The sequence below is a fragment of the Tiliqua scincoides genome, chromosome 9 (assembly GCF_035046505.1).
Source record: "Tiliqua scincoides isolate rTilSci1 chromosome 9, rTilSci1.hap2, whole genome shotgun sequence".
In the NCBI taxonomy this organism is placed as follows: domain Eukaryota; kingdom Metazoa; phylum Chordata; class Lepidosauria; order Squamata; family Scincidae; genus Tiliqua; species Tiliqua scincoides.
This window is the reverse complement of record NC_089829.1, coordinates 45,683,745-45,695,912: the sequence shown is the minus strand read 5'-3', so window position 1 is coordinate 45,695,912 and position 12,168 is coordinate 45,683,745. Positions and strand designations below refer to the sequence as shown.

General features: G+C 48.1%; 1 protein-coding gene across 6 annotated transcripts in view; it reads left to right on the top strand.

Annotated features, from left to right (window-relative positions):
- Nucleotides 1-8,422, top strand: part of RIPOR1 (RHO family interacting cell polarization regulator 1) — a 115,271-nt gene extending 106,849 nt beyond the window's left edge. For 5 of the 6 annotated variants that reach the window (XM_066636790.1, XM_066636794.1, XM_066636789.1 and 2 more), the window contains exons 17-22: nt 845-1,006; nt 2,085-2,243; nt 3,295-3,491; nt 3,828-3,911; nt 4,257-4,347; nt 7,437-8,422. In XM_066636790.1, the coding sequence (XP_066492887.1) occupies nt 845-1,006; nt 2,085-2,243; nt 3,295-3,491; nt 3,828-3,911; nt 4,257-4,347; nt 7,437-7,534 (791 nt within the window). In that variant the 3' untranslated portion in view covers nt 7,535-8,422. Of the gene's footprint in view, nt 1-844; nt 1,007-2,084; nt 2,244-3,294; nt 3,492-3,827; nt 3,912-4,256; nt 4,348-4,978; nt 5,031-7,436 lie in introns of all 6 variants that reach the window. The other variant, XM_066636792.1, reaches the window with a different exon arrangement.
- Nucleotides 8,423-12,168: the final 3,746 nt, after the last annotated feature.

Below are 12,168 nucleotides of genomic sequence, written 5' to 3'. Positions count from 1 at the left end.
GGGAAGGTGACAACTGAGTGATCGCGCCCCGGCAAAATGGGAAGCGGAGCGCGATCACCCCACTCTCTTTCCCTGACCTGAGGAGCCCTGCAGGCGCTCGCACCCAGCTCCCCGCAATCAAGGTCGGCTGCTGCAGGGACTGGAGGGTGCACCCCAGTCCCTGCAGCCTGGTCAAAAGGGAACGTGGAGCGATTGCGCACCGCTCCCAGTTTAGCTAACGCCCCTGCCTCCCCCCTGCCTTCTGGCTGCCCCCGCCCCTTAAGGGGAAAGGGACCAGGACCCTCAGACTGGTGCTTCGCAACGCCCCAGTTTCAACACCACTGGGCTACTCCTTCCCATACTTGGCTATTATAATTCTTGTTTAAAATCTTAGGAAACAGCAAGGGCTCTTTTGATCTAGGAAGATTGTTCACACGTTAGAGGAACAAAGCTAGGAACATGCCTTTTAAAGAGCTTGTGAAACAGATTTTAGGGTTGGGGAGGTCATATTGTGGTGGCACAGCCACTTACCAATCAACACTGTGCACAGCCAGCTTTGACTGCAAACCTGTGGAATTGGTCCCTCCGGCTGGATCCTAGGGAGGAAAAGACATGCCTGACCACAGTGTGGTGGGTACGCTTGTAGAGCACAGCAATTGTTACTTATAATATACTCTATATACACATAATGATATCTATTAGTATATATTTCTAATATAACTATCCTATGGGTCACTTTAGAGAGGAGCAACGGGGGCAAAGGTCTTTTGGGAAATAGCGTTAAGATTGTGGTTCAAGAAGAGAAACTGTGGCTGTTACAGTCATCCTCAGCTGCAGATTGAATCTGTGGGATCTCTACTCTCAGTGGTACAGTTTTCTGCATGGAAGGAGGGAGTGTTGCCCTTCTGGGACAGCTGCGTGGCCATTCCTAATGTGTATACCTGTCCCGTGGAAAAGTTCCTGCAGGCGCTCGGCTCCCGGTATGCGACGCAAATCAACGAACGCCAACAAGGTCTGGCAGATCCAGGTGAGCGTGCCTTGCACACAGGTAGTGCTCACTTTGTACTTCCTTCCTCCGCTTCCAGACTGTGTGTTCTGCAATCCGAACAGTTCTGCAGTTTTCATGGTTCGGTTTGAACGTTATAATTCTGCTTGTGCTGCTCATGAGAGAAGGACAAGGCGGTAATTTCACCTTGACTGTTTGAGCTCCTTCTCAGCCCCTCTCTGGCTTCTCAGATCTCCCCAGATGTTGCGGGTGCTTCAAGCTATTGGGGCTATTACAAATTAATCTGCCACCTCCTCCATGCACTCCTTGCCAGATACCAGTTTCTGGTTCCTGGGTGGTGTGCTTATTTTATCAGTAAGAGATGCACAGCTGAACAAAGGAGGACAGCCGAATAGTGCCTAACAAACCCCTGTTCTGGGGGAACAAAAGTTGCAGCAAAATGTTGTGTCTGCCCAGCCTCCTGGCCACTTCCAAGGTGTTTAAAGGCTCAACTTCCCCTCTCCCCCATCTGTCCTGCTGTTTTCGCCAGAGTTCTGTGGCTTTTGGGGGCCACTGAGTTTGCTCAGTTGACAACAGGCTGTTTTTGCTTTTTACAAACTTACCAACTTTTGCACATTCTAGCTAGTCCCACGAGTATTTGAAAACCACCAGTTTATGGGGGATTATTTCCATTGGCTTCTGACAGATGCTCAAGAACTGGTTTTGTTCTTAATGTACCAGATGGCTTCCAAGGCATCTTTCGACTGTCTTTTGGCACTGAGCTAGCGCAGTTCTCTTGTCTTGAGAGGCATTCAGGACCATGCTCCCAAGAACAGTGTTGCACTGTCCTCTGCATCTGGGTCTCCTTTTTCTCTTTTCAGTGAAGTCACCTGACCTATGATGTGTGTGTTCATTACAAGTTACAACACCTTCTGTGCTACCACCACTTGAAGGTTCTGTCCTAGCCAAAGAGGAACCTCAGTCCTAGTTCTTGGGCCTATGCCAATGCCTCCGCCCTGGTCTCAACAAGAAACTCGAAGCAACTGTGGTATCTTTGTAGTCCCCTCAGTGCTTGCACTGAGCATTCAGGAGTTGCACTAATACGTCCTTTCTGCCACAGTGTGTGTGAAGCTGGTGGAAGAGCTTCTGCAACGCAGACTGCCCAGGCGCCAAGGAAGCTTCCAAGCTGAACAAGTCACCCTCTTCCAGTATTGGAGCTACTTTGAGGCTCTTCCTGTGTTGGCACTGGACTCCTACATCCTGGAGCTGGCAGAGGAAGGTACATTGTACAAGTGTTCTTGTCACTGGACTGCTGCAATATCAAATGACAACTTGCACAAGTGGAAATCTGTTATGGATCAAATGACGTAGCGAATCCACTCTGTGATCATTATCCTCTACATAAGCTCAGAAGTAACATCAATGGAGGCAATTCACGTATGTTCTGATAAGAGATAATGTGCAGGGGAAGAGTCGAGTGTTGGATTTACAGGTGGGAGACCAACCTTCAGGTCCCTGCATGGACATATAGGTGGGCCCTCGTTATCTGTGGATTTGGGACTTGCGGATTTGACTTACCTACAGGTCGCAATCCAAGTCTGGAGGGCCTCGCCAAACCTCCCAGCCATGACAGGAACTGACTTCTGGTTGCGCCTGGAAAATTTTCTGAGGCATGCGGGGGGGGGGGGTTCTGTGTGACCTCCACAAGCCTCAGAAGACCTCCCAGAAGCTTCTGAGAGGTACTTCTGGGTGCCTCTCAGCAGCCTCTGGGAGGCTTTTTTTGAGGCTCGCAGAGGCCACACATGACCTCTTTATGCCTCAGAACGTCTCTGGTCACTGTCTGAAGGTCTTCTGGTGGCGCCCACCTGTGGATTCAGTTATCTGCAGATTTCCATATCAGCAGGGGGTCTGGGAACAAATCCCCCATGGATACCGAGGGCTAACCTGTACAACTTACTCATTTGCTTTAGCAGACTGCTGGGGGAGCCACTGTAGCTGATAATCTGCACAGGCATATAAATTCCTGGTTGGGGGCAGAGGGTGGGCGGGCCCGTGGGTGGGCAGGGGGTGGCATTTGTGCCGGATCCTAATCCTGGACCCAGGTGGCCTGGAGCAGCTCTTGAGCCCCATTGGGGCCGCTGTAGCTTTACCTGGGCTAAGGGGATGGAATTACCCTTGCCCAGGGCTGAGCCGCAACTGGCCCCAATCCCACTCTGGATATGGGGCAGGCCAGTCGATTAGGATTGGGCTGCCTGTCACTTCTCCCTTAATCTAACTTTGGTTGGACACCTCTTGGTTCATGCTGGCAGTTGTCCTGCCTTTCCCTGCAGTTTTGCTGGCACAGAACCTGAACTCGGATGACCAGGACGTGGTCCTGAGGGCCCTGAAGCGTGTTCCTGAGAGCCGGCTCCACAGAGATGGGCTGAAAGCCATGAGCTTGCTCCTTGTCGAAGGAAACAGCAAAGTGGTGGGGGCCGTGTCGGCGCAGCTGCGCAGCCTCTCAGAAAATCCCAGCTTCCGCGAGCGGGTAAGTATCTGCTGTGCTGTTCCTAAAGAATGGAAGGTGGAGAGGTGGATCTGCCATGCAGGAGACGCGCATGGAGGTCTTGAGGCTTTGCATTTCAAAGCTACTGTAACTTCCTTCACTTGTCACAGAGAACTGTGAGAGCTGCAAAGATATGACGATAGCAGTGAGTGTTGTTCCTTGGCTGGCCTTTGCCAGCCACTTGGCAGAACTACAGTTCCCCCTTGGTTGGGAACCCTGCTCACTAAACGGGTTTCAAACTGGCGTAAAGGTCTGTGGTATAGAGAAGGGATTGCCTTGCCGCGGGCAGAAGCAGGCTGACTTGGGTGTCTTCCTCAGGCCTTGGTGTGCTACCTTGAGCAGCTGGAGGATGAAGAGGTTCAAACGCGGATTGCTGCCTGCGCTGCTCTGGGCTGTCTTAAGGTAAGGGCAGGGTTTGGTGTGTAAAATGAACTGGAATGCTGTCTGCTAGTTGGATCATCTACAGATATCTTGCCCCTCTGGGCTTGAGCATTTAAAGGAAGTGACCTTGCATGGTGCAAGCATTAGGAGAGAGGTGCTCCTTGCTTGGGGGAGTGGGCACTTGCCCCAGAATAATCTCTTGCCCTCCCACAGCCTGCATGTGCATTAGTGCTCCACCCTTTAAATTTAGTCCTCTACCTGCTTTGTAGCATTGGGTTTTATGTTCTCCATGCAGAAGAGGTGGAGCTAGAACCTGATAACATCAACTTTTTTTTATCCTCTACCCCCACCACACCCCATTAACAGGCCAAGGAGAGTATCGAGCAGCTGGTGTATCTGTGCCAAACCGATAAGGAGGCTGTGCGGGAAGCTGCCAAGCAGAGCCTGATGCTGTGTGGTGAGTGTTCATTTCCCCCCAGACAACATTGTGTGTCCCCCACCTGCCACCCTTGTCAAATGCCTCCTCTTGTAGCTGAGGGGGCATACTGGGTGCATGTGGGTGCTATCATAAAGTTTACTCGAGGGAAGGCCAGACAAAGGCCATTGCTGCTATTCTTAGCGCCCAATCCTATGCATGCCTACTCAGAAGTAAGTCCAATTATAGTTAATAGGATAATAATAATCCCAGGTAAGTGTGGATAGGATTGCAGCCTTAGTGTTCTATCCCACCCTTCCTCCAAGGGAGCTTAGGGTTGAGTCTTCATGGTTCTCCCCCCACCCTGTTCTGTCCTCACAACAAATCTGTGAGGCGGGTTCAGTTGAGTCATGTTGACTGGCCCCAGGCCTCCCAGTGAGTTTCACTGGACTGAGGTCCCCCCAGTTCTAGGCCAGTGCCTGACTGGGCTTGGGACACAGAAGATTTGGGTTTTGAGTTATATTCTCTCCCTGACCCTTGGCCTCTGTTAGTTACTCGGCTAAGGAAAGGAAAGCCCCTCCCATGCTCTGCCTTACTGCTTGCTCACGGAACAAGGTGATGTAGGATGCTGAGAGTGGAAAGAACTAAGCCGTTGTTTGTTATCGTTTGTTAGATGGCACTGACAGAACCATCTAGACTTCTGCGTCATGACAGCAGCTGCACAGGTCTGGATGCACTAGCCAGCTCGTCCTCCCTTTTTTCACCCCCCTGCATGTCTTACCAGTATCTTTTTGTCCCAGACCCGGTCAGCCTCATCTCACTGGGTCTTTGTCTGAATTGTGGCACCGCCAGGTTTTGTAGGCATCTCACCTTCCCGCTAGTGCACCTGTGTTCTGGCTCTTGTGTGTCCTGTGTCACTGTTGCTGAGGAAATGACACATATGTGATGGAGCTGTGATGTGATGCAGAATGTTCACTCGTGTGTCCAGTCATGTCCTTTCAGCTCTGAGGGTCAGCCCTGACCATCTCTCTGATATTCCTAGTTCCTTATCTCAACAAGGGCACGTGACTGCTGCTTCTCTTGCCAGTTTAAAGTGTGTTCCATTTTTAGGACGCTTGAAACATACAGTGGATGTTGTGTTCTCTCAGGCACCTATTTCTTTTGCAACCTCATTGTGACTTTTTTGAGACTCACTGTAAGATTAGGAAGATGACCTGTTGACCACTGATTGGACTATAGACAAGTGTTGTCAACAATGCCTTTGCAGACCATCATTTCTTTGTATTGCTTCTTGGGTCATTTTAATAGCAAAGTGTCTTGCTGGTGCTGGGAACACATGTGCCTACATCTGTCACTGAGGAGCTGGGCCAATTAAATCACATGGTCTGCCTTCTCTTACTGGCTCTGTGCTGGCAGGTCTGAGCAGGAAGACAAGGTCCAGGAGGAAGCAAATGCAGACAAGCGGTCATCACGAGTGCCCTGGAGTCACTCAGAACACCTTCTGCAGCGTCAGCCCACTGGTTCATCCTCGTGCAGCCTTGTCTTGCACAGATTGGCTCTTTTAGATGCAAGTCTTTCCCAGCCTTACTTGGAGATGCCAGAGAGCATACCTGGGATCCTCTGCACCCAAAGCTATGAATGCTACCCTCTAATTGATTGGGTTAAGGCAGTGGTTCCCAAATTGAGGTGCGGCTCACTCACAGGGGTGTTGTGGGATATCCCCAGTATCCTCTTCCCAGGCGCCGCCACCTTGGATTGCACAAAATCCAAGATGGCAGCACCCAGAAGGACACAGTGGGAGAATGGTGTCATGGCGCCAGTAGGTTTGGGAACTGCTAAGTTAAGAGGATCTGGCATCTTCCTTTATAAAGCCTATAAGAGAGACTGCCATCATATGGAAGGCTGTAATTTTTATAATTATACCATTTCTGCCCAACTTTGCATATATGCATCAGGGACATCTGTGGGCCAGGCAGAAATGGGTTAGCTCTTTCTGTTCTGTGTCATTGTTCTAATAAATTACTGCTTTAGATACTTGACCGATTGGACAAATATTTGACTGTCACTAGCCCAAGGAGCTAGGGCTTTTGTTCTCACCTCCTCCATTTCCAGTCCTAAATTAATTGTGATTGCTGTTTGGGCTGGATCATGCTAGGTTTGCCCAAATTTACTAAGCTGACAACTGATTTCCCCTTTCCTTGCAGCTTAAGACATGTCACCTCTAAGACCTGCTGGTCATCAAGCCCCACCCATGAGCACATTTCCAGGATCAGGAGCTTCCTGAGATCCCAGATCCTGCTTTCTTCATCCAGTGGATGAAGAATTGCACAACTGGCAGGTTGAGAAAGTGCTGCCAGGATATAGCCTTGGAAAACAGACTGAAAGCTGCCCAGAGAGTTGCCAACAAGGCAGCGAAAACAGCCCATCTAGCTTGACCTCTGTGATCATGAAGGACCAGAAATGGAATGCAGGCATCCAGATGTCGGCAAAACCCCATAAAGCAGCAAGATGGGCTAATTTGCTATACACCAAGCATTATTTACTACCAAGGGGCCTGTGTACACACGCACGTGGAGCCTAGAGAGTGGAGCTGCTGCTTAGGGGATGGTGAACATGCCAGATATAGATATATTTGCACCAGTTCTTCACAATAGGTTTGACCTTTAAAATGCTTAATGCACTCTGTATTTTGTCTTGAGTAGGGCCCTGATTTTAGGGTTCCATTGAAATTTTAACCAATTTTAAAACACATTTAACAATCGCCTTACTGTGATGGTGAACTTCCTAGTTCTAACTGTTTGGGTGCTTGTATTCCAAATTCAAGAAAATCTTAATAGACTATTGTCAGCTAGCAGTCTTGAACACACCAAAGTTTGAAGGGTAAATCAGTCCTGTCTGTACCGTTTACCTAGCTACCCATGGCAAGCAAGCATCACCTCCGAGGCAACGACTTTTATTAATGTGTGCTTTTTTGTTTTGGTTCCCCCCTCCTGCTTCTTTCAAGTCATGTGTTTTGGCTGCAAGGCTAGTATAAATTTTTTTTGACCTAGTAACCTGCTTGGACTTGCATGCAAAGACTGGGATAAACAAGTCTCCTAATTGGCAGCTGACTGCAGTCTGTTTGTCCACAGGGGAAGATGGAAAATCGGCTCACCGGCGGCTGGAAGAGTCCCTGGACAGCTTGCCACGCATTTTTGCCCCGGGGAGTATGGCCAGCACTGCGTTCTGAGGGGCACTGGCACTGACCTCCCTGTGGATCTTTTTTTGTAGGCACAGACCTTGCATGCCACAGAACTCAGGCCGATTTGCGTGGACTGGAATCAAGCCAGCATGCTACAGGCTGGGGAAGTCCCTGCCCCTTGGTGCATGCGCCCACACAGTCTCACACACACAGAGCAGTATTAGCACGTTGCCTTATGCAGAGGATGCCTTTTCCTAGGCCCACTGGCTGCTATGCAGGGAAGTTGAGAGGCCCCACTTTCTTTCTTCTGTAAAAGCCTACTGGATTGAGGGGACTGAGAATTTGGCCCCTGGAATAGACATGCACCTTTCTGAAACAAATGGGCTTGGAGGGCTGTGGCAGACTGTCCTCAGCAGCCAAGGCTATTGCCCACTTGAAATAATGAACTGTGTGTGTTGAAGTCCCACTGTAAGTGTCCAGTCTGTTTTCCTCTTGCCTGGGTTTTCCACCCTCTGGGACTGTGAATACTGCAGGGAACTGGAGCGAGCTCCATTCTGCAAGGGATGGTGTGTCTCCTGACCTGCAAACTCCTCTCACTATTGGGCAGGGGGAGAAAGAGAGAGAGAGATTACAGGAGGCAGCTCTCTATCTACCTGCAGGGGAAGGGGGAGGTTTGTTTTTATGAAGCTGTGGAAGATGAAAGAGACACGAATAGGCAAATGCTGCCACCTTTTTGGAGGGGCTATTTTATTATTTTTATTTACACAGCAGGAGGGGTGTTTTGCAGAAAGCAAAACTCCCTTTTCTTATATAAAAGTCTCTATAAATTTATCTGTATATCTACATATATATATAAATATATATATAATGTAATTATTGAGAGGTTTGGCTAATTTTGACTTTAAGCCTGAAATAAAAAGCAATTTGAGCAAGTGAGTGAGTGGATGGTTTGTGCTGAATGCTGCCGTGAGACTTCCCTGATAGCTGGGAATCTTGAGGGTTACGAAACCTTTTATGGCTAAAACCACCTTGGGATGACTCATGTCACCAGAGCCACACCATCAAGGCATGGGGATTTTTTTGTTTCATCACCTGGAAAACCAGAAGGTGGGTGGAGCTTTTTCTAGATGCAAGAGGGAACTCCCAAGGACCATGTGTGCAATCAATCATCTTTTTTGTCTAAAATCAGGAAAAAGACATGGAAAATGTGCAATTCCTTATCGATGCCTGCTGAAAACATTAGCTCAATTCAATGCATGACCACTGTCAAAGGAATCAGTATGGTTCTATGCATGTTAACTTGGAAGTATTTCCCATTTCATTTAGTGGGCTTACTCCCAGGAAGTGTGCACCCAAGCGGCAGTTAAAATTAAACATGCAGTTAGGTGTCTGGAAGTACCCGATGCTATAGCATTAGATAGGACCCTGGCTGGGACCCCCAAATAAGCTGCTAGGAAGAGGAAGCATATATAAATTTAGAAGGACTTAACTATATAATATGCAATGATATTTGTGCCCCATCTCAAGCAGCATTTGGGCTTGGGCCATTCCGGCTAGCAAATCTAGAGACAGGTGGTGGTTTGGGGGATCCCACTTACTAGCAGGGAAATGATCCATGATGGTGGTGCCTAGGAGAGTCAGGAAGAAGAGGCCACTGGGGGCAGTGGCTCACAGTTTGGGAACCACTGCTTTAGCCCATCTCTCTCCCCTTCACATTTATGTTCTGCTTTTTGACTCTCAGCAGCAGAAGGTGGCAGACACAGGTGGATGAAGGCAAGCAGCATGTACCCTCTCCGCCAACCTACAGATGGAGAGGCAACAATCCCAGTTGGCCTGATGGGTGGGCTTGCCATGCCCCAACACAACTGAAACGGGAGCTTTTATTTAGGAGAATCAAAACATTGAGCAAAAATGAATTTTTCATTTTGCTTCTGCCTTCTTCTTGCTGGTCATCAAGCTTCCAATCCCTGTACCCCCAGCCCATTTTTTTGAAGTTAAGGATTATTACAAAGGCAAAATATCCCCCAGCGTCTTACTTTTTGTTCATTTCTAAAAGCAACCCCCTTCTCCATATCCACTTCTGCTATACCCAGTTTCTCGGTGGGTTTGATGGAACCTGATGATAGAAGCTCCTTTTTTAAACCATCCTTTTTGTGGATATAAATTGCCTCAGGTGGACTTTTGCCAGGAGTAACAGACTATAAAATAGGTTAAGTAAATACATTTTAAGACTGTACAGATAAATGCTCTTCATGCTACACACTGAACTCTGTGAACAGACTTCTGCTTCTCAGATGCACTTTTCCCCTAGGACACAGGTCTAGGGACTCTCCATCTAAACTTAATTTCTTGTCTAACCCCTTCCCCCCCCCCCCCCCAAAAAAAAAAAACACAACCCAGGAAATCTCATTGCTGAATCTCAGTGCAGACAGTGACCAAGGCTGGCCCAAACCTCCTGGCACCTGAGGCAGTATGTCCAAATGTCATCCTCCTTACTCAGTGTAACAGTTTCTGCTTCTCTTCCCACTCCCTGGATTCAAAAAGGAAAACAGGGACAGAGAGTAAGTGTAGGAGAGGAGAGTGGTGGGCTAGAAAAATCACTCTTCTCTCTTCCACACTTCTCACCCACACCATTTCCCTCTTCCTTTTCAAGTCCAGATTGGGGGGATAAGTGATGAAGGCCAGTGGGGCTTGCCCTCTGCTACCTAAGTCAGCTTTGTGAATAGGCTGGCCCTTGCAGTGAATAGTCAACAATCCCTTGAAAGGAGGCAGTCCGCAATAGCATGCACTGTATGATAGACCCTTCTCTTGGCAAAGTGTTTGCCAACAGAGAGAGGGAGGTACTGTATTGTAGGGCAGGTTGTCTCTTTTCAAGGGGCTGCAGCATTTGCTCTAAAGGCAGAAGTGCCCAGTGCAACCCACCCCTTGGCAAAGGATGCAAAGGGAGATTATGCAGCAAACAAAATAAAATTGCATGTTTCTCCCCCAAGCAGAGCACTGCTCTTTTGAATAAAACTTCACGTCTCCTTCCTAAGAGCCCCTTTCACTGTAGAAAAGAACCTCATGACAATCCAATACCCTCTTAGTTAGGAAAGGCCAGTGCTAATTAATAATAATGCTAAACATTTATATGGTACTGTCAAATGTTCAGAGTATTTTCCACATATTTCGTTGTAATCCTGATGTGATGACCCAGTAAGATGCACATTATGCCCATACTGCAGCTGGGAGGCCTGAGGTGAAGGAGTTGGGCTGGCCCTTCCATGAGGCCAACTGAGGCAGTCAGCCAGGGCAATAGATTGAGGCAGGGCCACTGCTTCCATCTGCAAACGTGACGTCACTTTTGCTCTTTTTCCTTTCACTCCATGGAATGGAAAAGAATGAGAGCCCCCCCACTCTCTTCCTCACTTCCTTTTCCACTCCGTCACATCCTCTCTCTTTTCTAGCCCAGGGATTGGGAGGAGCAGAAGTTGGAACATCTGCGGGTAAGGGAGGGGAGGCATTTGGCACATCCCATCAGATGCCAAATGATATTGGTTCATCCCTGGAGGGAGTGGCTTTTCTAGGTCCACTTGGTGATTTCACTTTGGAGGAGAAATTTGAAAGCTGATTTGGAGCTCAGATAAACACTACACTAGGTCCTGTAATCATGAACCTGGAATACAGAGGTAGAGGCAGAGTAGTGCTTTATTGCTGCAATTGAAATGGAAGAAAGTTCTTTTTTAAAAAATTACGTGTTCATTCCAGTCACTTTAGTTTTACAGCCACAGATTCTAAATTGCTGTATTAAAAATATGTATATTATATCACTTTTCAATGAAAAAGGTTTCACATACAGTGCAATACTATACATGTCTAGTTGGAAGTAAGCCCCACTCCAAGGAAGTGTGCATAGAACTGCCAGCATAGCAAAATGCAGCAACACATTATCAGAGCCATAAGCATGTTTATGCAGAAGCAAGTAGCACTGTAGCCAATGGGCCTAGACACCAATCCTGTGCCCATCTACTCAGGAGTAAGTCTCATTATAGTCAATGGGGCTTACTCCCAGGTAAGTGTGGATAGGATTGCAGCCTAAGGGCGCAACCCTAATCAACTTTCCAGCACTGGCACAGTGTGCCAGTGGGGCATGTGCTGCATGCTGTAGTTGGGGGGGCAGTAACGGGGTCCTCCTCAAAGTAAGGCAATGTTTGTCCCCTTAGTTTGGAATTGCATTGCCCTTAGGTCACTGCTGGAAAATTGGTTAGGATTGCAGCCTCAGTCCCTTCTAAGTGTACATAGGATTATAGCCCTAGGATGCATCACCAGTTGCCCCCAGTATGGGTCCACAGTTTCATGACCATCCTCCTGTCTGCTGTCCCACTTTAGACCCTGAGTTCTGTTTTTAAACTGAAATGTGACTGTTCAAAGTCACAACAGTGTAGCAAAAACAACCAAATCTTATAACATGTTTCTCTTGAAACACCTGGAATCACTTTGAACCAGAAGTTGCCCTTCCCCAATGTGCTGGAAAGAGCAAAATCAACAATACACAGTGCAATGGCACCAGAATGACACTGAATTTATTGTGGCATAAGAGTTCACGAATGCCTCGAATCAAATGCTCCCCCACCTTTGCCCACCTGAGAGGCTTGGGGAGGCTGGTGAGTGGGTTGCATTTAATTTTTAGGCTACATGTTCTA